We start from the raw sequence: 27332 nt of genomic DNA, 5'->3' as shown, positions 1-27332 counted from the left end.
GGAACAGACTCTGGGAAGATGTCCCAGCCCCAAAAGGAGGGTTTGGACTCCCAAACCAGTCCCCTAACCTGGCACCAGGTCTCACCCCACCGCAACCACTCCATTCAAGGGCAGAGGAGTCACAGATTTCACTAGCAAGCCTGGCCATCGGAGGGCTCCAACACGTCTCCCTTTGCTCCCTGCCAGGACAGACCCCCACTGCCACCCCGCCTCGGCAGGCATTCTGTGCCTGTGGGTCAGGCTCTGCTCTGGGAATTGCCAGTGGAGAGGTGGCATCAGGGCAGGGAGACATGAGGGGCACAGCAGATCCATGGGGCTTCGGAGCCTTTGTCAAGGGGCTGGGACTGCTCCCAGGCTGTTATCAGCCCTCAAGAGTACGGGCGCTCCCTGGGTGGGGCTTCTGCTGCCCCAGTGCCCAAGGGTAATGACATCAGGCAGACAGTGTGCTGAAGCCTCTGTTACTGGCTTAACCCAAGGGACTCACTCCCTGTGCATTCTCTGGGTCTGCTTAGCATGAGTCCTTGAGGAGCAACGAAGTCAGAAGTTCAGGTCCCAGCCTCACCATGACCTCAGAGAGCCTTCAAGCCCTGCAGGCCTCAGTTTTCCCGTCTGTGAAATGAGAGAGTTACATAAGATTGAATCAAAGGGTTTTTGCCCTGAGTGTGTTCTTTTGTTCCTTTGTGTACATGCCAGATCCTTGTGTTCCATACATGAACGGCTCTCGAGGACAACCATGTAACCACGTCCTGGGACGCATACTTGAGGAATCGTGTGTTTGTGCTGGGGGAGGGACACCCCAGAACAATATCCTCCCCCATCCCCTCTCAATAGGAGGAAGCCACCGGCTTCCTCCCTTTCCTGCCTCCTGCCTCCTGCGTGCTGGCAAGGCTGAGGACCACGCGGAGAAGAGGGGAGGGGAAACAGTCCAACAGTCCCCAGGTCTGTCCTTATCACAACCCTCCCCCACCTCAAGTGACCCCAGTCCAGGACCTTCCAGGCCACACCCATCCCCAGCCTTGTAGGGGCCGGACTAGGGGGGCCCAGAGGCCCAGAAGCAGGATAAGTCCTCCCCACCCCTCTCCCCGGCCCGCCTCCCACCCAAGCTAACTCATTTCCTCTTCCTCCCCAATACCAACACACACTGACAGCACAGGCTGAGCAGCCAGACCCAGAGTGACTGACCGTGGGCCCCGCTTGTCCCGGCTGGCCTGGTCAGCCTCTGGATTATGGTCTGGCTGGGGCCCCCTTTGCTGCTCCCCATCTTCTTCCTGGCTTCTCATGTTGGTAAGTCTGCCCTGAACCTCCCCCCACCCAACCCCCAAAGCCCTGACTCCCCCCGAGAAAACCCTATCATCACTGCCATCACTTTCCTCTGCACCCTGATCCGCTAGAAAGTGGGATGAGGGCCTGGAAAACCCAGGCAGGCACCAGGGATTGGGGGAGGGGAGCAGCCATTGACTGTGTTGGAGGTGAACATCAGTGGGGAGCAGCAGGGCCTCTGGGCCCGTGAAGCTTTCTGTGGGTACTCACATGGTCAGTGTGTGGGACTCACTCAATTATTCATTTATCAAGCATTGTCAAGCACCAACAATATTCCAGGAGCTGTGCTAAGGGACAGGCCATTAGTTGAGAGGCAGACAGCCGCTAGATCTGTACAACAGATTAAATGGTGTGGACCTCCTATGGCTGTTACTGGGTTTAAAGGAGGTAATTTACACAGAGCACTTGGTAAGAGCTTCTGAATAAGCTGTAGCCGATTCCTTCAGTGTGGTGCCCACAGAGGATTAGAACGCAAAGGCCGCCTAGAGTGGTTCATGGTCTAGTGGGGGACACGGGACACCAGGTGAGCGCTGAACAGATAGACACAGAGGAGCACCGAGGAGTCAGCTTACTCTGCTTCAGGGTAGGAGACGAAAAGGGATTCGGAAAGACTTCACTAAGAGGGGTGGTCTTCATTCCAGGCAGCCAGAAAAATAGATGCAAGTCTCAGAGGCGGGGAAGTGCACAGGAGAGAGGGTTCCTGGAGCGAACGCAGCAGGAGGGGCAGTGTGAGCAGCAGAGGGCTCAAGAGCAAGCACTGCATCCTGAGGGCAATGGGGAGCCATGGAAGGTTGTAGGCCAGAGAGTCACAAGGTCTTAGAGGGATCACTTCGGAGGATGAGTTGAGGAAGCAGGAGTGTGGCTGTCAGGATGGTCCAGGGGGGTAAGGATGAGGGTTAACAAGGGCGGGCTTGGGGATGGGGATGAAGCCAAGAGGCTTTGAGGAAATAGAATTTTGCGACTGATTGGGGCAGCCAGAGTGGTGCTCCGAGGTGTAGACTTTTAGAGTTAGACAACCGGGGTCTGCCAGTTACTCGTCGTATGACCTTGGGCAAGTTATTTCTCTGAGCCTTAATTTGCCAGCTATAAAATTGGGGTGATAACACTCACCTCCCAGGAGAGTTGGAATGATAAAATGAGAGAACATACGTAAAGTACCTGGCATATCACTGACCTCCAATAAACATTAATTATTATGACAGCAGGGGTACGAGTTGACTCTAAAGCTTGTATCTCAGGCGGGCTTTGCCGTCTGCCGAGGCAGGGAGCGCAGAGTGGAGCAGGTTTGGGAAGAGCTGATGGAAAGCAGGCCCGAGCTGAGAGGCCATTCAGGGGTTATTGACTCAGAAGTGATAGTGAAAGCCCAGGGAGGGGATGAGCTTGCTAGAGGAAGCGTCGAGAATAATTATCATGACCTTCCTCTGTGGATGGAAAGACATCAACTTCTGGAGGGTGTGAGGACCCAAAGGAAAACAGGTGCTCGGCACAGGACAGGCAGTCAGCTTCATTTACTCATGGCAGCCTCTCAAAGAATAGCCATTGATAAGTGAAGTAGCACTTAAACCAACTAACCACTTGGCAGTGAACAGGCAGGGACAGAGTAGGAGGGGCTCGGGTAGGTGTGGGCCCCGGGGCTGAGGAGGCTGGCAGGGCTCAGCCAGGCCTGGACTCCGGCTCTACTTGGTCCCTCCTGGCTGCTGCCTCACACTGCGTGCCCCAGCCTTTCATTCCACACCTTTACTCAGGCTGTGCCCTCTGCCTAGAATGCCCTTCCTACCACTGACCTCTCCCTGTCCTCATTCTGAACCCTCACCGTACCCTGCTCAGCTGTAAGACCCTCAAGCTGTACCTCCCGGGAGACACCTGTTCATCCCCTGCCTCCCGCATGCTGGGTTAGGCGTCCCTTCTCTGTGCTCCCCACACAGTGCCCTGCATTTGCCGGGTAGGTCCATGTCTGTCTCCCCATGGGGCCCAGAGCTCTTTGGAAGGCAAAGACCAAGGCCCACCTGGTGTCTGTGTGTGTTTCAGCCCCAACTCTGTCCTAGGGTCTGCCCTCCCTGCTTCTGGCCTTTTGCTGGGCCCAGAGCTCTCTTCCTTTCTGCCCCATAACCAGCTGGCTGCAGAACCCAGCCTCTCCCACCTTCAATCCCAGCACAACAAACAGGTCCAGATTTCTGGAGTGATGGGGAGGGGTTCCTCCAAGACACTTCTGATCTCCACGGCTCTCCTAGCCGGCACTCGGCGGTGGGGGGCGGGGGGGAGGGCAGGGAGAGCGGCTCCCCTTTGCAGAGCAGCTGCAGAGACAGGTCAGGAAAGGGGACTGCCGGGAATAGAGGAAATGGAGACGGGGCGCATAGATCATTCTTTCTTTCCGAAGGCTGGGCTGTAAAGGGAAGCCATCTGGCAGGAGAAGGGAGGGGATGGGGAAGCCAGAGAAGGGGCTTTGTTTTTGTTTTTGTTCTTTTAGGATGAAGAGACTTGAAGGAAAGGGGCCAGTGCACCGGGAAGGGGACTGGGACAGGAAGGGACGGGGGTGGACGTGCCTGATAAAGTTCAGTGCCTGGGGGGCGGGCGGGGAGAGGGGGGGAGAGGAGGGGAGGAGAGGGGCAAGAGGGGGAGGGCGGGGCAGGGGTGAGGGCGGGGCCCTGCCACATACGGAGCCCGGTATCCCGGTCCAGGCGCTGCGGTGGACCTGACGCTGCTGGCCGACCTGCGCCTGACCGAGCCCCAGCGCTTCTTCCTGACCTGCGTGTCCGGGGAGGCGGGGGCGGGCAGGGGCTCGGACGCCTGGGGGCCCCCGCTGCTGCTGGAGAAGGACGACCGCATCGTGCGCACGCCCCGGCCCTGGCAGCCCCTGCACCTGGCCCGCAATGGCTCGCGCCAGGTGACACTGCGCGGCTTCTCGCAGCCCTCCGACCTGGTGGGCGTCTTCTCCTGCGTGGGCGGCGCGGGGGCGCGGCGCACGCGCGTCCTCTACGTGCACAACAGCCCAGGAGGTAAGTCCGGCCACCGGCGGGGAGAAGGGGCAGGAGGGGCTGCCCTTGACCCCTGACCCCGCCCTCCATCCGCCTCGCAGCCCACCTGCTCCCGGACAAGGTCACACACACGGTGAATAAGGGCGACACGGCAGTACTTTCCGCGTGGGTGCGCAAGGAGAAGCAGACAGATGTGATCTGGAAGAGCAACGGTGAGAGGGGCATCTGAACTGGGTGGGCAGGTAAACCCATAGCTCTGACACCCCAGCACCTCCATGGCCCTCAGTGTTCCCAGTTTTGGCCCCTGACACAGCACCTGTTACCCCCACTGGCCAACCTCCGGGGCGCCCCCTCTCTCCTGCACCAGGTCCATGGGAAGCACCTGCATCCAACTCATCTCTAGCTGTGAGATGTCCTCCTACTGCGCCCAGAGGACCAGCAGCCTCGTGGTCAGCTACCTCCTTCCCTGTCACCCCCAAATTAGTGCTATGTTAACCCCTCACGTTGGACTCTCCTCTGAGAGTTAGCAGGTGCTATCACATTAGCCCGTCTGGCAGGGAGCAGCAGTCCCCATGCTGAAGAAGAGAACGGGTAACAAAGTCCCAGAACAGGCAAGGGAGGTTTGGCCTCTTCCAGAGATTTGTCAAGACACGTGCAGGGGCCTGGGCAGGCCTGGGGATCTCAGCCCAGGCCTGCCCCCACCCTGGCCCTGTCAGGCCCTCTGGGCACCCCATAGAAGGAAGCAGTTTTCCTGTGTGGCCCCAAAGATTCCTGCCTCAGCTCTCACACCCACAGCCCTTTGGCTGACTCATGTGTCCCTGGGCTCCTGAGGGAGGAGGACCCTTCTCTTGGGCCAAGGGGTTTGCCTCCTGAGCTCCAGGCCCCCCGAACTGATGAGAGATGTGGAGAGTCAGGTAGACCTGCGTTCCCTAGAATCTCTGTTCCATCCTGAGCAAAGAGGCAAGAAGGGGTGGGGCAGGGACAAGGACCCTGATATTAGGATCCACACGTCCTGGAGGGAGAGGCTCCTGGGAGCTAGCTTCATGAAGAAGAGGGGAAGAACATTCCAGGAGGAGGATTGATAAGAGCAAAGGCAGGAAGCTGTGAGATACCACAGTGTTTCTAGAAGAGATACAAGCAATTCAGGAATTCAGGAATGTTAGGAGTCAGGCAGGATGTGGAGAGGTATGGTCTACACAGTGGCCAAACTGGTGAAAAAGATTTGCTAAGGAGTCGGATGTTGTCTTGAGGGCAGTGGAGAACTCTGGAAGAGCTTAAGTAGGGGAGCTACTGCGCAATCTATTGGAGAAAAATCTCACTGGCTGCTGAGTGAAGGAGGGACAGGAAAGGGGGAGACTGGAGGCAGAGAGACTGCTTGGAAGGCTGTGGGAGGCTGGGAGCAGGGTGGTGGCAGTGCACGTGGAGAGGAGTGGGCAGCTTTAGGAGACGAGGGGGAGATTGAACCGGACTTGGTGATTTACTGAGTGGTTGGTGGAGCATGGAAAAGGGGATGCTTCCCAGCTTTCTCGCTTGGGTCCAGACACTCGCTGGTGCCTTCCCCCAGGTCTGCTCACTCTGCCTGGCGCACGTTGATGTGACTCAGGCCGAGGTGGGCAGAGGGAGGGAACACCAGCTCTTGTGTGATGCTGAGGCCCCTGACCCGTTTATGCCCCCAGGATCCTACTTCTACACCCTGGACTGGCACGAGGCCCAGGAAGGGCGGTTTTTGCTGCAGCTCCCAAGCGTGCAGCCGTCATCAAGCGGCATCTACAGTGCCACCTACCTGGAAGCCAGCCCACTGGGCAGCGCCTTCTTTCGACTCATCGTGCGGGGTCAGGAGCAGAGGGCAGAGGTGGTGGGTGGTGTGGGAGGCTGGGAGCCCTATGGTACTTCCTGTGGACCCCCTGCATCCTCTGGTCCCCCAGGGCTGCCCCAGTCCTCAGCAGCAGTGGTCCAGTGGGTGAGGGTCAGCTGCTGAAAGCACATTCCTGCAGGTTGTGGGGCAGGGCACTGGGGACAAGACTGTACCAAGGAATGCCCGGGCTGCCTGCATGGAGGTGTCTGCCACGACCAGGACGGCGAGTGTGTGTGCCCCCCTGGATTCACTGGGACCCGCTGTGAGCAGGGTAAGGAGGAGGGGGGCACTAAGACCTGGGCAGGAGAGGATGCCTGGCTGGGGGAAGACTCTCAAACCATGGGCATGGACCTTGGAGGGTGAACATGCCAAGTAGGTCTTGAACCCTGGGGCCCAGCAGAGGCCCCTACACCCACATGCCCTCTTTCTAGCCTGCAGAGAGGGCCGTTTTGGGCAGAGCTGCCAGGAACAGTGCCCAGGCACATCAGGCTGCCGAGGCCTCACCTTCTGCCTTCCGGACCCCTATGGCTGTTCTTGTGGATCTGGCTGGAGAGGAAGCCAGTGCCAGGAAGGTACGGACTAACCCACCCTCCGTGCTCCCTGACCCAGGCAGTCGGCTACAAGCCCGGCCCCAGCCCTTCACTCTGGCCCTGACTTGCACACCAAGACCTCCATGGTCCCCGCTCACTTGGTCAGTGCCCTTTCTACCCAGCCTGTCATTACCCAGGCCCCAGCCGGCCCTCGTTGCCCCCTGACCTGTGCCCCTCTAACCACACCCCCTCTGTTCCCAGCCTGTGCCCCAGGTCATTTTGGGGCTGACTGCCACCTCCAGTGCCAGTGTCAGAACGGCGGCACTTGTGACCGCTTCAGCGGCTGCGTCTGCCCCTCCGGGTGGCATGGGGTGCACTGTGAGAAGTCAGGTACGAGCACGGGGGGCTCTGAGGTCCCTCGGAACAGGTCAGCCTTCACCAGACGCATCTCCCTGGCTCAAAGCCCTGCCCTCAGGGAGCTCATGGTCTGGAGGTTCTCACCGCCAGCCCACATCATCCATACAGGGATGGGCAGCACCCCAGAGTGGGTGGGAGCCCAGAGGAGGCCCTGACCAGCCTGAGAGAATCAGGGAGGGCTTTTGGGAAGAGGTGCGATCTGAGATGGGATATGAAGGACAAGAGAAAGATGGCTGGAGAGAGAGCAGGGCAACGTCGGGGGGATTGAGGACTCAGGCTCAGGTACCAGGACAGTGGCGTGAGGGGAGGCTCCGGGAGTGATCAGAGGAGGTCAAATCTTGGGGCCTTTGAATGACAGGCTATAGGATTTGCACTTAATGTGAGAGGCCAGCAGGGAATTGTTGAAGAGGCACAGGGCTCTCAGGTTTGCGTTTGAGAGAGGACACTGGCTGCTGGGTGGGGAGTGGAAGCAGGAGAGCCTGGAAGACCTGTCGCAGGGCCCAGAAATGATGGAGGCCTGAACCAGCGTTCCGGCTGTGAGGCTGGCAAGGGGTCTGGTCTCCGTGTGGGAGGGTATGAGGAGGCGGAGGGTGCAGGAGGTAGACTCAGGGGCAGTCAGAGGTGGGCATGGGGGCCCTGGAGGAGTTGCACAGGACTTTGCTGGCTTTCAGGCCTGGGTGACTGGGCTGCTGGCGGTACCGCCGCTAAGATGCAGGACTCCGGAGGAGGGGCGCTGTGGCAGTCACGTATCTGCCCTTGCAGGGCCTCCAGGATGCATGTCCCCTCTCTCCCCAGACCGGATCCCCCAGATCCTGGACATGGTTTCAGAACTGGAGTTCAACTTAGAGACGACACCCCGGATCAACTGTGCCGCCGCGGGGAACCCCTTCCCAGTCCGGGGCAGCGTGGAGCTCCGCAAGCCAGACGGCACGGTCCTCCTGGTCAGCCCCGTGACCCCAGCCCAGGGCCCCTGCCCCTCCAGACCCCTGACCCCTCGGGGCTTTCTGCGGGCTCTGCCCACCGGCCTGACCACAGCTCAAATGGGGTCAGGCTGATTGTTGAGGGACCACCACCCAGGTTCTGTCCCCTCATCAGCCTGGACGAGCACACTTGTATCCACATGGCACACATTCTCTGTGGTCTGTCCCCTTCCCCTATCTCTCTCAGTCCACCAAGGCCATTGTGGAGCCAGATAGGACCACAGCCGAGTTCGAGGTGCCCCGCTTGGCTCTTGGGGACAGTGGGCTCTGGGAGTGCCGCGTGTCCACGTCCGGTGGCCAAGACAGCCGACGCTTCAGGGTCAACGTCAAAGGTCAGTGATGTCCTAGCTGATGCTGCTCAGACTGGGCATCGTCGCAGGAAGGCCAAGGGCATCTAAGGCCACAGCCCAGCACCAGGCAGAGGAGAGGGCTTGTCGTCAACCTGTGGCCTGGGCAGGGCATTGTCCAGGCTGGAGCACAGCTCAGTCCCATCTGGAAAGGGCATCCCATGCCCCAGAAAGGGGACACCCTGCAGCCTTGCCCAGGGTGATGCTTCCCCTCTCTACCTCCCCCAAACCCCGCCCCACAGACACACAGTGCCTTTCACTCCACCTCTGGGATGTTGCATCCCCCCACCCCCCAACCCCGAGTCACACCACAGGGCACTCATTGCTAGGACAGGGGAGTGCCTGGGGCTGTGGAGCTCAGAGGGTGACCTGCTTCATTTCCAAAGGGGCTTCCTGGTGAGTAAGGAGGTAGCTGCCAGCGTCCAGGATCGCTCAGAGCAGAACACCCACACCCCGGTATAGGTGTCCCTCACCTTCTCCAGCACCATAAGCCTCAGACATTCACAGCCCCTGCCGCCCCTTGGCTCATCTTTCCCTGTGCTCCTGACCCCGCCTTCCCCTGACATAAGCCCAGACCTCTTGCTCATCTTCCTCTTTCTCACTGTCAGACTCTGCTTCCCATTCTCTCTCCACTACTCTGCCAACCCCTCTACCACCCTGGTGCCCCACCTCCAGCCTTTCTCTTCTCACTCTCCCCAGGCTTTGGGCCCAGGCAACTTGGCTTTGAATCTTCACTACAACTCTAGCTCCATCATCTAAGCAAGTTACTTATCTCCTCATAGCTTGTTTCTCTCTCTGTGAAATGAGGATATCAGCGCTCCCTTGATAGGGTTGCTGTAAAGATTAAATTAGATGATGCTTTTAAGCATTTAGCACAGTGCCTGACACAGGGTATGTGCTCAATGTATGTTGACATTTATTGTTATTATTAGTTAAAATGTCAACTATTTCTAAGATTTCAACCGTTCCCTAGCAACTCCCAGATATGATCTGCAGCCTGGACCCCTCTCCTGGGCCCCAGACCCAATTGGCGGGACCTCTGCGTAGTGGAGGTCTGGTTCTGAAGTCAGCATGGAAGTTACCTGGTGCATGACTCAAGGGCCCACTTTCTTTTTTTTTTTTTTTATTAGCACCTTTAATTATTATTTATTTATTTATTTATTTTTTGGGCTGTGTTGGGTCTTCGTTTCTGTGCGAGGGCTTCCTCTAGCTGCGGCAAACGGGGGCCACTCTTCATCATGGTGCGCGGGCCTCTCACTATCGTGGCCTCTCTTGTTGCGGAGCACAGGCTCCAGACGCGCAGGCTCAGTAATTGTGGCTCACGGGCCCAGTTGCTCCGCGGCATGTGGGATCTTCCCAGACCAGGGCTCGAACCTGTGTCCCCTGCATTAGCAGGCAGATTCTCAACCACTGCGCCACCAGGGAAGCCCCAAGGGCCCACTTTCTATCCAGCCACCTCCACATCTAACCCCACATGTGAGCCACAGGCCCAGTGGCTCCATAGGATCCAAACTGGACCTTTCTCTCCCTCCAGACCAGCACTTCCTCCTGACATACTTCTTCCTGCCTGACCCCACTGTTCCCTCCCACCCCCTCAGCCACACCCCTGCACCTTCCTTGACCCTCCCCCATTCTCCCATCCATCCATCCATCCATCCATCCATTCTTAGAAAATCCGTCTGGAAAATGTCTGAAAGAGGCAAGGGAACCAGTTAAGGCATTAATGCAATAATCCGGAGAGAAAAGCTAAGGCAGAAAGGGCAGTGACCATGGGGTGATGAAACTGAGCAGGGGCACAAAAGCTGCTTGGAGCAGGATGGGCTGATTTTAGGTGGCCTGGTCAGATAGACCTTGTTCAAACCCTGGCTCCGTGTCTTTAAGCAAGTTGTTCCATGTCTCTGAGCCTCAGTTTCTTCATTCATAAGATAGGGGTGATGAGCCCTGCCTGAAGGCACTTGTCAGGATTAGAGACCATGCACATGAAGCATCCAGGTAGAGCAGGTGCTTCATCACCTGCTACTTTTTTTTTTTTAATTAAGAGAGTGATGGATGATGGGGGAAGGGGCAGAGAGTAGGGTGACACTGCCGTGGGTTTCAGGTCCCTCCGTCTGCACCCACCTTGCATGGGCAGAGTGCCCTCCCCCAAACTCCTGTCCAGCCATGCCACTCCCTCACTTCACATCTTTTGGGACATCCTCATGTCCTTATTGCCGAGTCCTCGCACCCTGAGCTGTCCTCCCTGGGCCCTGGACACTCTGGTCATCTGTTGAACTTGGTCTCTCCCCAGCCCAAGGGGTCCCCAGATCTAAACCAAAAACCAGAGTTGTCTTTGATGCCCAGAAGACAGAGTCTGCTCTTATTTCCAACGACGGGAGGGTGCTGTCTGGGCCATGCCTTACCCCAAGTCTCCTGGCAGTGCCCCCGGTGCCCCTGACTGCCCCTCGGCTCCTGGCCAAGCAGAGCCGCCAGCTCGTGGTCTCCCCGCTGGTCTCCTTCTCCGGGGATGGGCCCATCACCTCTGTACGGCTGCACTACCGGCCCCAGGACAGCACCATGGCCTGGTCCACCATCGTGGGTGAGCGGGGCGAGAGCAGGGGGTGGGGAGGGGGGGTGGCTGGGGAAGGACGGGACATCAGGCAGTGATGAGGGGAAAGGGGGGATGGAAAGGGAGGGAGAAGTGTGTGGAGAAGAGAGGGACTGAAGGGAGAGTGGTGGCTTCTGGAAGGGGTTGGGACTGAATAGTGTGTGCTGCACACCCCGCCCCCAGTGGACCCCAGTGAGAACGTGACGTTAATGAACCTGAGGCCGAAGACGGGATACAGTGTCCGCGTGCAGCTGAGCCGGCCAGGGGAAGGTGGGGAGGGGGCCTGGGGGCCTCCCACCCTCATGACCACAGACTGTCCTGGTGAGAGGCCAATAGTTATCCCTTTCCGCCCCCCAGGGGTTACTGTCCTATGCACTCAGGGTTGTCATGGCTTGTCCACCCTGGGGGTCCCTGCCTTTCCCACTGGAGGTTGTCCCCTGGGGATCAGTATCCCGTCCGGCCCCAGGGACCCACCGGACAGTTCTGACCCCCGACCTCTGGCCCCAGAGCCCTTGTTGCAGCCGTGGCTGGAGGGCTGGCATGTGGAGGGCCCCGACCGGTTGCGAGTGAGCTGGTCCTTACCCTCGGTGCCGGGGCCACTGGTGGGCGATGGTTTCCTGCTGCGCCTGTGGGACGGGGCCCGGGGACAGGAGCGGCGGGAGAACGTCTCGTCCCCCCAGGCCCGCACCGCCCTCCTGACCGGACTCACACCTGGCACCCACTACCAGCTGGACGTGCGACTCTACCACTGTACCCTCCTGGGCCCAGCCTCACCCGCTGCTCGTGTGCTTCTGCCCCCCAGCGGTACGCTGGGGAGGGGGTGATGGGCTCAAGACGAGGGAGGACATGGGACGCAGGGAACACAGGAGACCCAAAAGGACATAGGAGGTTATAGGAGCCTGGATGGACATGCAGAGAGCATTGAACGTGAAAACATGGGCATAGGGAGGACCCGGGATGTGAGGCAGACACAAGCACGGGGAGAACATGACACAGGGAAGGATACAGGGTACCAGGAGGACACGGGACTTGGTGGGAACACAGGGTGTGGGGGGACATGGGGAGGACCTATGACACTGGGAGGGTCTGGGCCGCCAGGAAGACTTGGCATGTAAGGAGAACCACGGGCAGCAGAAGCTCAGGGGTGAAGGAATCCGCAGGGAGAGGGATTCAGCCCAGGAAGGAAGGAGGAGGTTGGTGGGGTGGCTCCCATTCTGGGGTTCGCGGAGCCGGGGACACAGCTAGAGTGGATCTGTCTGACCCCACAGCCACACAACCCGGTCCCATCTGAGCCCTGCCTTCTCACCCCCGTGTCCGCAGGGCCCCCAGCCCCCCGACACCTCCACGCCCAGGCCCTTTCAGACTCCGAGATCCAGCTGGTGTGGCAGCGCCCAGAGGCTCCAGCTGGGCCTATATCCAAGTACATTGTGGAGGTGCAGGTGGCTGAGGGCTCAGGAGACCCGCTGTGGATGGACGTGGACAGGCCCGAGGAGACGAGCACCGTCGTCCGCGGCCTCAACGCCAGCACGCGCTACCTCTTCCGTGTGCGGGCCAGCGTCCAGGGCCCCGGTGACTGGAGCAACATGGTAGAAGAGTCCACCCTAAGCAACGGTGAGAGGGCGGGGCCCAAGAGGACTCCTGGACCACAGGAACAGTCTCAATGCTCTCTCCTTCCAAGTGATCCCCTGCCTTGGAGCTAGGGCATCCTAGGCCCCCTCCCAACAAATGACACAAACCCTGGCACTGGGGACCCTGACCCTTCCCTTCCTATGACCCATTGTCCTAGTGCTGGAAAAATCATGTCATTCCAGACCCATTGGTCCTAGGCCTGATATACCTGCTCCCTCCCTGGAACTGGGATCTCTGACCTCTCCCTCTGTGTGACCCCATGGTGGCCTCTGGGTTCCCTGACCCAGGCGTCCCTATGATCTGCCCCTCTTATTGGATCCAGGGCTGCAGAGTGAGGGCCCGGTCCAAGAGGTCCAGGCAGCTGAAGAGGGTCTGGATCAACAGCTGGTCCTGGCTGTGGTGGGCTCTGTGTCTGCCACCTGCCTCACCATCCTGGCTGCCCTCTTAACCCTGGCGTGCATCCGCAGAAGCTGCCTGCATCGCAGACGCACCTTCACCTACCAGTCGGGATCGGTCAGTCACCTGTACCCTTCTCAGGGCACATGTGTGCAGACCTTGTGTATATACGTTCCTACCTATACACACATGAGTATTTGTACACTGCGAGCGTGTGTGTGTGTGTGCGCGCGCACATGGGTGTTTATGTCATAGGTATAAGACTACACTCAACAACGTGCAAGGGTGCAATACTTATCAATAATTTTCTCTATTTCTCTAGAAGTGAACTCAACTCACAGCCCATTTATATTCGTGGTGACATGTTTAATATCCTCAGTTCAGAATCACTTGGTTATGTCCATGTTGCACCACGGTCAATTAAGGATTCTCCCCCTTCTCACGAGGGGTGATGGAAGCCTGGGAAGCCTGGTGATAACGTAGGGAACGCCTGGGCTCCGTGCCGGCCTCTGTCCGGGCAGGCCGTCCCGCACTTGGGTACCAGCCTGCACCTGCACGCATCTGTGACTCATGTCCTCAGCCCTTACCGTAGCCTCCTTCCTGCCGGCAGGGCACTCCCGCTGTGAGTTCCTCGTCCCAACCTCCATCCTTGCAAATCCCAGGGCCTCCTTGGGGAAACGTAAGAACTCCAAGGGGCTTCCCTGTGCCCTGCAGAAGGCAGCGTATTCTATGGCCCTCAGACCCGTTGCTGCAGACCCTCCTACAGCTGTTGAGCTGGGCCTGCAGCCTCACCTATCACTCCTGGAGACAGGAAGCACAGGCCTCCACTCTTCTTGGCTTCCCTGTAAACCTGGCTGAGCTTTCTGTCCTGCCTATGCCCCTCCAGCCAGCAGGCCCACACCGAGGGGCTGGGGGTGGGGGTGGGGTGCTGGCTCCTCTTCGGGGACAAGGCATCACCTCATCTTGTCACCTCCTCCCATCTCTCTCTCCTCTGGGATCTTCCCCACTGTTGTCACTTATGATCTGAACTCTGACCTTGGTCCTCTGTGCCTGGGCTCTTGATATTTACAGCCAAGCTTTGGCATTTCAAAAAAACAAAAACAAAAAACTTCTCTCTCAAGGGCTGATCCTTGTGATAGAAAGCCTAGTGTCTGAGGCTATTGTCTCTGCCATGCCTTTAGAAAACTCCCTTCAGAGATTCAATCAGCCTCTTTGTTCCAGGCTGCACTGGCCTCCTTCTGAGGTCAGTGTGTGCAGAAAGCGGCCCTGGCTGTGGCAGGGGAGGGTCACGGGTACGAATGTGGAGGGAAGGAGTAGGAAAGCAGCCTTAAATGGGTATAGCACCCTGACATATATCAAGATGTACCCCTGCTACGTGCACCTGCGTGCGCGTATGCGTATGCGTGCGTGTATGCATGAGCGCGTGTGCCGGGCGTGAGTGCACGTGTGCGTCCCTGTGAGTGCCCCCATCTGTACGTGCCTGCGTCCCTCTGCTTGTGCTCCTGCCTGAGCACATGTCCACGTGTAGCTCTCATGGATGCCCTGCATAGGGGCCACCACTAGAACGTGCGTGTGCATGCTGGTGTGTGCCTTCAGCTGTCCGTGTTTTGTGTGAATCCATGTGACCTGTGTCCTCAGCCCTCGCCCCTCAAGCTGGGCTGCAGCTCACGTAGGGACCACACCCACCACCAGGTCTGTCTTAACCCTTCTTTTGGTTCTCATATTGGCAGCGCCCATGGTCCTGTTCAGCGGTTCCCTCTTCCTGCTATCATCCCTGTGCAGGTGGCCCAGCTCCTGCTTGGTTGGGGGGAGTGGATATTCCCTTTTTTGTGCTCTTTCTATCCTCAGGTCCCGGGGTGATTTGAGAGCTATGGGTGGTCGCCAAGTGGGTGGACAGGGGTAATCTCTGCTTCCACTGCTGTGGAGAAGAAAACCCATCCATTGGCTCCCAGCAGCTCAGGACTTAGCATGGAGTAGGTGCGCAGTAAATGTACCCTAGCCCACCGCCCAGGGCTGGAATCCCCTCCAGAGCGTCCTTGGTGACAAAAAAAAAACTGGTTGTGGGATTAGCACAATAAGGGGAAGCTCATTACACCCCATCACAGTTCATTCCAGTTCCTTTCAGTTTTAAATGTTGGGAGTATCATCCTTCCATCGACTCCTGCCGTGGCTTCTAGCAATTTTACCCACTCCTTGTTCCTCCAGAGCCCCACACACCTGATCCCCAGGTGGCGGCCTCTGCATTTCTCTCCTTGGACATCTGTCCACCCAACAGCCTACCTATGGCTCCATCTCATATGATTCCATCTCAATATGTGTCCTGTGTCTGACTGTGCCTGGCTGGCCACCAGGGTGCCCTCTGTCTGAGTCTCTGTCCATTTGTCTAACCACTCTTTGTCTGCCTATCTGTGCATCTTGCTGCCCCTGTCTCTTGTGCGGACTGTCTGCCCACTTGTCCCATCCTATGAAGGGTGAGGAGACCATCCTGCAGTTCAGCTCGGGCACCTTGACACTGACCCGGCGGCCAAAACCACAGCCCGAGCCCCTGAATTACCCAGTGCTGGAATGGGAGGACATCACCTTTGAGGATCTCATTGGGGAGGGGAACTTCGGCCAGGTCATCCGGGCCATGATCAAGAAGGACGGACTCAAGATGAACGCAGCCATCAAGATGCTGAAAGGTCCGCTGCGAGTGACTCCCGCCCAAGCCCTGACCCTCTCCTTTGTCCCACAGTCCCAGGCCCCACCTGGCTTCCACCAGCAACTGACACCAGCCCTCACCAGCCCACACCCTTTCTCCAGGGTTATTTTCGGCAAAAGTGATATTGGATTCTTTACACAGAGTATGCCTCTGAAAATGATCATCGTGACTTCGCGGGAGAACTGGAAGTTCTGTGCAAATTGGGGCATCACCCCAACATCATCAACCTCTTGGGGGCCTGTGAGAACCGAGGTGAGCTCCCAACTCATCACCTACCCTTTCTTCCAGACCCCCATTATCAGCCGTCACCCTTGCATCTGTAGCTTGTGGGAAGCTTCAGGACACCGAAACATCACTATTGGTTCTCCTTCGTGCACCAGGTTCCCTGTCTAGTACCATGGGGTGCCTGCTGCCACCCCAGGTTGTCTGAGTATAAACCACCACCCTGTATTCCTCACCTCCCAGGTTACTTGTATATCGCCATTGAATATGCCCCCTATGGGAACCTGCTTGATTTCCTGAGGAAGAGCCGGGTCCTGGAAACTGACCCAGCTTTTGCCCGAGAACATGGAACGGCCTCCACCCTCAGCTCCCGGCAGTTGCTGCGTTTTGCCAGTGATGCTGCCAATGGCATGCAGTACCTGAGTGAGAAGCAGGTGTGTGTGAGTGTGTGTTGGGGGAGGTGAGGGGAGACCATCGAGCGGACTTCAGGAGATTAAATTGGCAGGCTCTAATTGATGTGGGATTGAGGAATAAAGAGGGATGTGACCCCATCCTGTCCTGGATGAGTGGGTGAGAACACAGGGCGAGAAGCAGGTCTGAAAAAGATGTTGCATTTGAAGCATCCGAGGGACATCATGGTGGAGGTGTTGGCTTAGCGGTTGTAGAAGCCAGCCTAAAACTCAGGAGGGAGGCCTGGGCCGGAGACGACAGTTTGGGGGCTGTCACTTCACAGATGGTGACACTGGTGGCCAGGGAGTGGGCGAGACTCACCAGGAGAGGCTGGAGGGTAGAACAGACAGGGGAGTCCCGAGCCCAAGTTTGAGGACACCCTGCTTGAATGAAAGGAGAGAGGGGACAGTTGCAGGGGGTGACCAGAGACTGAGGAGAGGCATTCTGAAGTTATTAAAGTTTTGAGTATCTTTGAAAGCAGAGGGGAAGGGGCCAAGATAGAGGGAGGGGTGATGGAGAGAGGTCTCTGAGGAAGGTGGAGGGCCCAGTGGGGAGGATCTGGAACTCAAGGGAGAGGTCACTTTGGGCAAGAGAAGGGCCTTTCCACGCTCATCAGTGGGGTGGGGGTCGGGGAGAGGTCAGGAAAGACGGGGTCAGGGAGCATGCAAAGAGGAGAAGGTGCAGTGTGGTCACTGGGGAAAAGCCCACCTTCGTCCCAGGAGAGGGATACAGCCTGAACTTGGCCGTGGCCCAGGTCACAAGAAGGAAGGGATGACAGCCAGCACTGTGGTTCTTCTCAGGCAGGAGTTTCTGATCCAGGATGAGGCCTGGGTTGGGAGGCAGAAGAGTAAGGGGCTACTAAAGGCACGTAGGGGCCCACGAAGCCAGCCGCGGGGCCAGACCCCTCGCTGGCCCCGGAGTCTGGGGCTCACTCATCCCCCATCTTTCCTGACTTCTGACCGTGCCTGCAGTTCATCCACAGGGACCTGGCTGCCCGAAACGTGCTAGTCGGAGAGAACCTGGCCTCCAAGATTGCGGACTTCGGCCTTTCTCGGGGGGAGGAGGTTTATGTGAAGAAGACGATGGTAAGTCTCACTGGGTCCCCCTCTCAGGGCCAGGCCTGGCCCTGCCTCCCGGAACCTGCTGAACAGCCCCTTTCTCGTCACCTGACCCCTCAAACCCACTCTCTCCCAGGGGCGTCTCCCCGTGCGCTGGATGGCCATTGAGTCTCTGAACTACAGTGTCTATACCACCAAGAGCGATGTGTGAGTGTGGGGGGGAGGGGCGGGAGGGTCTGGTCCCCTGAGGATGCTTGTAGATGTAACCTGGACGCACCTCAGAGATGTCTCAGGTAGTCCAAGGTGTGACTTGGCCATCCCTACGGTGTGTTCCAGGTGTGACACAGGTGTGACACAGACGTGTCTCAGGTATACCTTGGCCGTGCCTGGCATCTTAGTGGGAAGGCGTGGGGCTAGCTGGAAGGAAGTTTCAACTTGGAAGGTGTGTCAGGAGTAGGATTGGAGTAGGGGTGGTTTAGGGCTGTATTTGACTAAGAGACTGGAGGATGCCTTGGAGAGGCTTGGGGATGCTGGTGGATAATGCCTGGGTGAATGGAGAGACCACTCAGAGAATGTCTCGCCTTCCTCTCTGAAGGGCAGGTCATCCCCACCCGAGGACCTAACCAGAGCATGACCCCCAAGACGCCCTCTCTGCGCTCCCTCCTCCAAACAGCCATCCTGGCACACCCCTGCCCTTCTCTCCAGGGAGCCTGGCCTGCCCAGCGCTCCAGCCCTGGCTCTGCCCCTTGCCCCAAGCCCCTTGGCCTGGCCTGCCCGGCTCACTATCCACCACACCACCACCCCTCTGATCACTACTTGCCTACTTCCTGCTTCTGCCCCAAGACCCCTGAGATTCCCTCCCCGCAACTAGAACTTCCACCCTGGCCTCAGCCGCCTCTAACCTGCACAGCTGTTGTTACAATATAAGAGGCAGTTAAGAGCAAGGGCTTTGGAGCGAGACTGCCAGGGTTTGAATCCCAGCTCTGCCACTTACTAGCTGTGTGGCCTTGGGTGAGCTAGCTAAGCTCTCAGTGCCTCTGTGTCTCCATCTGTAAAATGGGGATAATAATTGTACCTATACCATAAGGTTGGTGTGAGGGTTAAATGAATTAACATATACGTTAAATGATCAGTGCCTCGCTTACGGTAAGTGCACAGTAAAAATGTTAGCTATGATTACATTAAGCCTGGGAGGCTGTGAAGGAGTTTCAGTTGCAGAGACAACAGCTGGCCAAGGCCAGACCCTTGCAAAGTAGATACACACAGGGGCTGGGAGGGGCTGCACGCCCGGGGTAGGTAGACACTAAGCTGCTGGGCCCCGGGGCCTAGAAGGTAACTAAGTACATCCTCCTCATTTCAGTTGGTCCTTTGGGGTCCTCCTCTGGGAGATCGTGAGCCTTGGTGAGTCCCTGACCCCTGTTCCCGAGAGGGTCCCCACCTTCTCCCTACCCCACCCCCACCCTCCCTCCTGGGCCCTGGGCTGAGAGAGCGTTGCCCCTCCCGCAGGGGGCACCCCGTACTGCGGCATGACATGTGCCGAGCTCTATGAGAAGCTGCCGCAGGGCTACCGCATGGAGCAGCCTCGCAACTGTGATGATGAAGTGTGAGTCCCCTCAGCCTTGAGCCCCGGGAACCCCGTTACCCCAGCAGGCCCTGACCCACCCTCACCTCAGCGATACCCCACCTGCAGGTACGAGCTGATGCGGCAGTGCTGGCGGGACCGTCCGTACGAGCGACCCCCCTTTGCCCAGATCGCGCTGCAGCTGGGCCGAATGCTGGAAGCCAGGAAGGTGAGGAGCCTGGGGGGATGGGGGCTGGTCTCGCCGAGCTCACAGGGGTGCCCTCTCATAGGAGCCAGAGAGCAGCAGCCTCTGCGTCCCTGTCCCCACCACTAGCTGCACCACAGCTAGGCCGGGCCCTGGGATGCAGCCCCCCTTTCCAGCTCTCACTGGGTTGGACACTAGGCCCTTCTAAACTCTTCCAAGGCCACTGATTAGCCTCAGCAGCAAGTCCTTGTCCCAGGTCCCAGGTCCCAGACTCCCTGCCTGTCCTCTGCTGGGACCATCAGCCCATTCTCATCTGGGACACCTCACCTGGCACAGAGCCAGAGTGGAATCATGGATGGTCAGCTCACCAAATGGATGGAGGATGAATGAATGACCCAGTAACTGAATGAATGAATGAATAGAATTAGTGGATGGATGATACAATAATCAATCAAATAAACACGTAATTAAATAACTGAATCTAGTAAGCATATAAATAAATGAATTATCAAATAAATATAAGTGAAGAAATGCATCAAAATGAGTAACGTGAAGACTTTGTCATATGAATTAATTAATCACTAAGTAGTTAAAGGAGTTATTAAACTATCTTAAGAATGAGGGAATAATCAAATAACCAGAAAAATGGGTAAATCATCAAGAATAGCCTTATAAATAGATGAATAAGTAAATGAATGGATGAATGCATTAGCAATCAATTCATCGGATAAGGGCATGAAAAAACTCCTATTGAACAACTGTGTCAAGGGTCTCTCATGTGAGCCCCCAGCTGTGGTCTGATGACCTTGCTGCTCTGGGCTGGTGAGGACCACCCTTGGCAATGGGGTCATCTTGAGTCTCCAGAACAAATCCGTGTCACTTCAAATACCCCAACCACGTGGAAGTCAAGGACCTCCAGGGCAGGCACGCCCCCATCCCTGGCCCCCACTAAAGCTTGCTCTGCTCCCCAGGCCTACGTGAACATGTCGCTGTTTGAGAACTTCACGTACGCGGGCATCGACGCTACAGCTGAGGAGGCCTGAGCTGCCATCCGGCCAGAACGTGGCTCTGCTGGCCAGAGCAAACTCGGCTCTTCAACCTGTGACTTCTGACCCTTGTCGCCTGAGCTGCCTCAAGGAATTGTTTTTTAACTTAAGGAAGAAAAAAGGGGATCCAGGGATGGGGTGGGCTTCGGGGGGGTGGGTCCTCATCCTTTGCAGTTGCTCCCAGTGCCTCCTGAATCACTGACGGCTACCCTCACGTCCTTCGTTCTAGTTCAGCTGTTCCACGTTTGTGCTCTTCTGTTCCCTGCCCTCAAACCCCTGCTTCAGCCCCTCCACTCAAGCCAGCACTCATACCACTAACATGCCCTGTTCAGCTGCGCCCCACTCCCAGCCTTGTAATCAGGAAAAATAAATGCTCTGAGAAGCTCCATCCGATGTCTACCTTTTACTGCTGGTCAATCCCAGGGAAAAGTTAAGCCAAAGAGGGAGAAACTGGACTTTCCAGGAAAAGAAATGCTATCCCTGGTTACACTGTCATTATTCCAAGCCCTCTACGGGGGTTGCCTCTCCATGATGGGAGATGTTCTTGAAGACCTATTTTATACATACATTGCCCCCACATCTCCATCATAATGAGAAGTCCAATTCTCCCCTGGTCTCTTCCCAGCTTTCCAGCCTCTATCACCAATATGTCTCCCTAGGTAGCTGCCAGCCTAGGAGTCTTTGCTCTGTCCAAACAGTCCCTCCTAGGATCGGCTCTAAGCCAGCCTCAGCTCAAACTGACACCTCAGCACCGGACAGATTCTGACCTGTCTTGAGCTCCCATTTTCCTTATGTCTCTAGGCGGCCTTCCCTGGCTTGGTACTGCCCGGCTTGTGGGCCCCAAAGGAAGAAAGCAGAGGTCACTTCCAACTTCAGCCAGCCACGGTAGGATTCCTTTGCCTTCCTCAGAGTCTCTAAGTGTGTGGGGAGGTGATCCCTGTACTGAAAGCTAGTCCCAAATCACTACCCCATGCTGTGTGGCCTTCAGGTTTGCCCATCCTTTTGATTTGTCACTGCTGGCCTCAGATTTCTCTCCCACTGGTCCTTAAGAAACAAGACTTGTCTTGCTTCTCACATTTTTTCAGCGAATCAGATAAAATTGAAGAAGACATAAAGATAGGATGATATTGTGGTTAAGAGCACAGATACTGGAATCACACAGACCCATGTCCAAGTCCCTGCTATATCACTTACTATCTGTGTGACCTTGGTCAACTCACTTAACCTCTCTGAGCTTCAGTTTTCTCCTCTGAAAAATGAAGTTAGTAACAGCTACCTCACTGCTGTTAGCACTAAATAAGATTACACAGGGACATTTTTCACAACTATGACCTTGGACATAGTGTTCAGCAGGTGTCAGCTGATAATCATTATACACAAATGCAGGAAGTTGGGGAAGGGGGTGATTATCAGAATCTGTATTCCAAAAAGACTTGAGTGGATAGAGAGTAGAGCTGAATTTAAGAAGAAGAAATTAACTGGAGTAAAGGGGAGGCTATGCATGCTAGGGGAGATGGGATTTGCTAGAATGAAATTCCATTTCAGATCTACTGCAGGGATATTTCCAGGTCTTGGATGTGGGGATTAAAAAGTTATCTCTGGTAGGGACCAATATATAAACAAAGATGCCCCTGTGGGGTGACAGATATGTAAACAAACAATAAAATACAGTGGTGTATGCTATAAGAGAGGGAGACGGGACCTGTGGGATACATAGAAAGGAGATGCAGTCGGGAAAGCTTTTCTAGAGAAAGTAACATTTTAATATGGGCCATGAAGAAGAAGCAGGAGCTTGACAGAAGAAAACACCTGGTAGAGGAAACAGCACCTGTGACATGTGGTATGTTCAGGAGCTGCAAAGAATTCCCTGTGTCTGGAACAAAGGGAGGACATAGCTCCATGAGGGTAATGACTGCAGAGAGGTGACAGGGGCCAGCCCGTACTGAACCTTATAGGGAATATTAAAGATATGAGTCTTTATCCTAAGGGCAAAGGGCAGCCATAGAAGAGCTGGATGCAGGGGTGTGTCATGATCAGATTTGCATTTTTGAAAAGATCACTGGTTACTCTGTGGAAGATGGATTATAGAGGAACAAAGTGACGTGCCTATAAATTAGATACCTTAAATAAAATGGACAAATTCCTAGAAAGACAGGAACTACCAAAATTGACAAGAAAAAATAGGCAATCACAATAGACTTATGACAAGTAAAAAGATTAAATTAGTAATCAAAAAACGACCTACAAAGAAAAGCCCATGCCCAGATGGCTTTGCTGGTGAATTCCACCAAACATTTAAAGAATAAATACAAAATTTTCACAAACTCTTCAAAAATAGAAGAGGAAAGAATAGCTCCCAATTCATTCTGTAAGACCAGTATTACCCTGATACACAGAGCAGACAAAACATCACAAGAAAACAAAACAACAGATCAATATATCTTATGAATATGGACACAAAAATTCTCAAGAAAATACTAGCAAACAGAATCCAGCAACATATAAAAAGGATTGCATAACATAACCAAGTGGGATTTATCCCAGGAGTGCCGAGGTTGGTTAAACATCCAAAAACCGATTAATGTAATATGTCAACGTATCAATAGAATGAAAAACAAAAACTACATGATCATCTCAATAGGCACAGAAAAAGCATTTGACAAAATCCAACACACTTTCATGTTTAAAAAAAAAAAAAAAACAACTAAAACTAAGAATAGAAGGAGACTTCATCAACCTGATACAGGGCATTTACAAAAATCCACATCATACTTAATAGTGAAAGACTGAATGCTTTCTCCCTAAGAACAGGAAGGAATAAGACAAAGATATCTGTCTCCCCACTTCTATTCAACACTGTACTGGAGGTTCTAGCCAGGGCAGATGGGCAAGAAAAATAAACAAACAGCATCCAGACTGGAAAGGAAGAAGTAAAACTGTCTCTATTTGCAGATAACATGATTGTGTATCCAGGAAATCCTAAGGAATCCACTAAAAAACTATTAGAACTGATAAATGAGTTCAGCAAGTTTGCAGGACACAAGATTTATATACAAAAAACAGTTCTCTTTTATATACTTGCAATGAACAATCTGAAAATGAAAATAAGAAAATTCCATTTACAATAGCACTAAAAAGAATAAAATAGTTAGGAATATATTTGGCATGCAAAACTTATACTCTGAAAACTACAAAACATCATTAAAAGAAATCAAAGCACATCTAAATAAATGGAAAAACATCTCATGTTCATGAATTGGAAGACTTAGTATTGTTAAGATAATAATACTTCCCAAACTGATCTACAGATTCAATGCAATCCTGTCAGAATACTAACTGGCTTCTTAGTAGAAATTGACAAGCTGATTCTAAAATCCATATGGAATTGCAAGAGACCCAAATCAGCCAAAACAATCTTGAAAAAGAAGAACAAATTTGGAGGACTGACACTTCCTAATTGCGAAACTTATTACAAAGCAATAAAAATCAAGATAGTGTGGTACTGGCATAAGGATAGATAGATCAATAGAATAGAACTGAGAGTCTAGAAAGAAACCCATGTGTCTATGATCAACTAATTTTAAACAAAAGTGCCAAGACCATTCAATGGGGAAAGAATGGTCCTCAACAAATGGCGCTGGGACAACTGAATAGCCACATGCAGAAGAATGAATTGGACCTTTTACAAACAGCATAAACAATCTTAAACTGGATCAAAGACCTAAATGCAAGAGCTAAAACTGTAAAACCTTTAAAAGAAAACATAGGGGTAAATCTTCATTACCTTGAATTTAGCAATGAATTCTTAGATATGACACCAAAAGCACAAGTAACAAAATTAAAAATAAATGAATTAGACTTCATCAAAGTTGAAAACTTTGGCATATCAAAGGACATTATCAAGAAGGTCAAAAGACAACCCATAGAATGGGAAAAAAAATATTTGCAAATCACATATCTGAGAAGGGACTTGTATCTAGGATACATAAAGAAGACTTACAACTCAATAAAGATAAATATCCCAATTTTTTTAAATAAGCAAAGGCCCTGAATAGACATTTCTCCAAAGAAGATATACAAACGGCCAATAAGCACAAGAAAAGATGTTCAACATTATTAGTCATCAGGAAAATTCAAATCAAAAGTGTAAAGAGAGTTGGGGTGGGGGAGGGAAGGATTGGAAGTTTGGGATTAGCAGATTCAAACTATTATATATAGGATGGATAAACAATAAGGTCCTACTGTAAAGCACAAGAAACTGTATTCAATATCCTGTGATAAACCATAATGGAAAAGAATATATATATGTAACTGAATCACTTTGCTGTACAGCAGAAATGAACACAACATTGTAAATCAACTATACTTCAATAATTTTTTAAAAAAATACTATAAGGAGATACCACTTCATATCCACTAGGATGGCTATAATCAAAAGTCAGATAATAACAAGCGTTGACAAGGAGAAATTAGAACCCTCATACATTGCTGGTGGGAAGGTAAAATGGTGCAGCCTCTTTGGAAAATAGCCTAGCGGTTCCTCGAACAATTAAGCATAAAATTTCCATAGGACCCCGCACTTCCATTCCTAGGTATATACCCAAGAGAAACGAAAACATATGCCCACACAAAACTGTACTTGAATATTTATAGAAGCATTATTCATAATAGCCAAAAAGTGGAAACAACCCAAATGTCTATCGACTGATGAATGGATAAACAAAATGCAGTATATCCATACAATTGAATACTATTTCAGCCATTAAAAGGGAATGAAATGCTGATGCACTCTACAACATGCATGAACCTTGAAAATACCATGCTAAGAGAGAAGCCAGTCACAAAAAGACCACATATTATATTTGTTTGTATTTCATTTATATGAAATGTCCAGAATGGACAAGTATTTAGAAATAGGAGGTAAATTGCAGGTTGCTTAGAGTTTGGGATTAGCAGATGGAGGGATAGGAGGGCAAGAGCTAAAAGGTACAGGATTTCTTCTTTTTTTTTTTTAATATTTATTTAGTTAGTTGCGGCAGGCGGGCTCCTCAGTTGCAGCTCGTGGGCTCCTTAGTTGTGGCATGCAAACTCTTAGTTGCGGCACGCGTGTGGGATCTAGTTCCTGGACCAGGGATCGAACCCAGGCCGCCTGCATTGGGAGCGCAGAGTCTTAACCACTGTGCCACCAGGGAAGTCCCAGGATTTCTTTTTGAGGAGATAAAAGTGATCTAAAATTGACTGTGATTTCATATATCTGTGAATATACTAAAAGCCATTGAATTGCACACTTTAATTGGGTGAATTGTATGGTATGTAAATTAAATTCCAATAAAGCTGTTAAAAAAGAGAGAGAGAATGAAGAAGTGATGGTGTGGTGGTGAGCTGGAAGAAATACTTAGGTGATAGAATGGCCAGGGGTTGAATATGGGCGTGGAAGGAAAGGGAAGGAGTCTAGGATTATTGCCACACTTCTGTTTAGATGACTGGGTTGCTGGAAGTGCCAGTCACTGAAAGAACAAAAACAGCTGCTACATACATGGTGCTTAATTGCCAGGCACAGCCCAAGCACGTGGCACATATTAATTCCTTTCATCTTCAACAACCCTATTAGGTAGGTACTATTATTATCATTTCCATTCTACAGAAGAGACAACAGGCTCAGAGAGGTTAAGTAACTTAGCCAGAGCCTGGCAGCTCATAAATGGCAGAGTTGGGGTTCAAACCGAGACATTCTGGATCCAGAATCCTTCTCGTAGCCGCAGTGCTGTGGTGCTTCTCTGGCACAGGGGAAAGGGCCCGACTGGGGTATAATACCAGCTTGCAAATCCAACACCAATACTTTGATTGCATACTGCGCGCCAGGTCCTGGGCTAAGGGCGGGCCCCAAGGGCATTCTCCCCCAACAGAAGAGCTCACACGTCCACTGTGGCACCATAGGACCCAGGACGCCACTACAAACAAGGCAGAGAACTTCAGGCCAAAGCACCTAAACTCTCAGCCTCACCTGCCCCAGCCCTGTCTAGCTGCAGTCCTCACTGCCTCACTCGGCAGCTGTATTCCCACAGGGGATGACCTGGGTTGGGCAAGGGTTGGAACAAGAGACCAACTCAGCAGCGCAAACTTGTTTCCAGGGAAATGATGGAAAGGGAAGAGGGAAGGCCAAGGCACGCCTCTTGAAGCCTCATTTGGCTGGCGGCTGTGGGAAAGACGAACCCCAGTGCTTTGTCCAAGAGGCCCCGCTGCAGCCTGCCCGGACTGCAAAAACGGAACTCCCACCCGTCAGCCCTGAGTCATTCCCCTCTCGGCCCCAAGGAAGGGGTGATTTCCTGCCTGGCCCTCTGGGCAGCTCAGGCTCCTCCCACGGGCTGTGCATCTCTTATCTCACCCCAGGCCCGCTCCCAGAGTCTGGCCGGAGTGGTCTGGTCCTCACGTTTCCTCAGCAGGAAACTTGGATTCAGGGGTCAGAGAGAGCCCAGCAGCTCAGGAGGACAGAAGGCTGACCAAATTGGGTCCCCTGTAGCTCTCGCTTGGGGTCGTTTCTGGGCACCTAGGGGCCCTTTTCCCATTTACTTGAATAAAACCTCTCCTGATGCCTGTTTTGAACCCAGCCTCATCCTGTGGGAGAGACTCTGGCCTGGTGTGGCCCTGTGCCAGGCACATAACGTTAAATAAATGAATAAAGTGGAGAAAACAGTAGTCCTAGTCAGAGGTGCCCATGTAGTAGCTATAAGAACAGGCTTTGGAGTCAGACACACCTGAATTCAAATCTCAGTTCCCCTTAATAGAGTGACTTTGGACAACTCAGTTAATCCATCTCAGCCTGCGTTTTCTCTTCCGTAAGGTAAGAACAAGGGCACAGAATGGAGTCCTCGTGGGATGTAATGAGACAACGCATTAGCGTAGGGCTGGCAAATAGCAAGTGCTCTTTAATGGTAGTTGGTGGGACAGGGAATCAGGGAGGAAGAGGCTGGCCCACTCCCACCCGACTTTTACCCCAGGATGAGTGAGCTAAGATGACAGTCCCCTCTTGGCAGGGTTCACATCTTGTCTCGCCAA

The 27332-nt window shown here is 53.7% G+C and overlaps 1 protein-coding gene across 4 annotated transcripts; it reads left to right on the top strand.

Annotated features, from left to right (window-relative positions):
- The first annotated feature begins 1113 nt into the window (after positions 1 to 1113).
- On the top strand, positions 1114 to 20664 carry TIE1 (tyrosine kinase with immunoglobulin like and EGF like domains 1). 4 transcript variants are annotated; one of them, XM_082344882.1, is made up of 23 exons: positions 1116 to 1284; positions 3999 to 4316; positions 4397 to 4507; positions 5972 to 6127; positions 6290 to 6421; positions 6582 to 6722; positions 6942 to 7070; positions 7893 to 8038; positions 8265 to 8409; positions 10712 to 10999; positions 11192 to 11329; positions 11516 to 11812; positions 12329 to 12619; positions 12960 to 13150; positions 15504 to 15714; positions 15876 to 15986; positions 16200 to 16390; positions 17378 to 17491; positions 17601 to 17671; positions 18825 to 18865; positions 18971 to 19067; positions 19155 to 19254; positions 20202 to 20664. In XM_082344882.1, exons 1-23 carry the CDS (start codon positions 1227 to 1229, stop codon positions 20271 to 20273), a joined length of 3549 nt encoding a protein of 1182 aa, XP_082201008.1. In that variant the 5' UTR covers positions 1116 to 1226; the 3' UTR covers positions 20274 to 20664. The 4 variants fall into 4 exon arrangements, 3 of the variants coding, with proteins under 3 accessions (XP_082201008.1, XP_082201010.1, XP_082201009.1); XM_082344883.1 differs by having other exon boundaries at positions 1117 to 1284; positions 10841 to 10999; XM_082344884.1 differs by lacking the exon at positions 6942 to 7070.
- The last annotated feature ends 6668 nt before the right edge of the window (positions 20665 to 27332 follow it).

Source organism: Balaenoptera borealis (genome assembly GCF_965194805.1).
Source record: "Balaenoptera borealis genome assembly, chromosome: 1".
NCBI lineage: Eukaryota > Metazoa > Chordata > Mammalia > Artiodactyla > Balaenopteridae > Balaenoptera > Balaenoptera borealis.
Note: the sequence above shows the minus strand (reverse complement) of the source record. Positions and strands in the feature narration are given on the sequence as shown.

Excerpts from the sequence above, each read along its gene's own strand:
- TIE1 (XM_082344882.1), top strand. The coding sequence starts at position 1,227 with ATGGTCTGGCTGGGGCCCCCTTTGCTGCTCCCCATCTTCTTCCTGGCT. Across the intron at positions 6,723-6,941 it reads AGGAAGCCAGTGCCAGGAAG|CCTGTGCCCCAGGTCATTTT; the intron begins GTACGGACTAAC and ends CTCTGTTCCCAG. Across the intron at positions 13,151-15,503 it reads TCACCTACCAGTCGGGATCG|GGTGAGGAGACCATCCTGCA; the intron begins GTCAGTCACCTG and ends CATCCTATGAAG.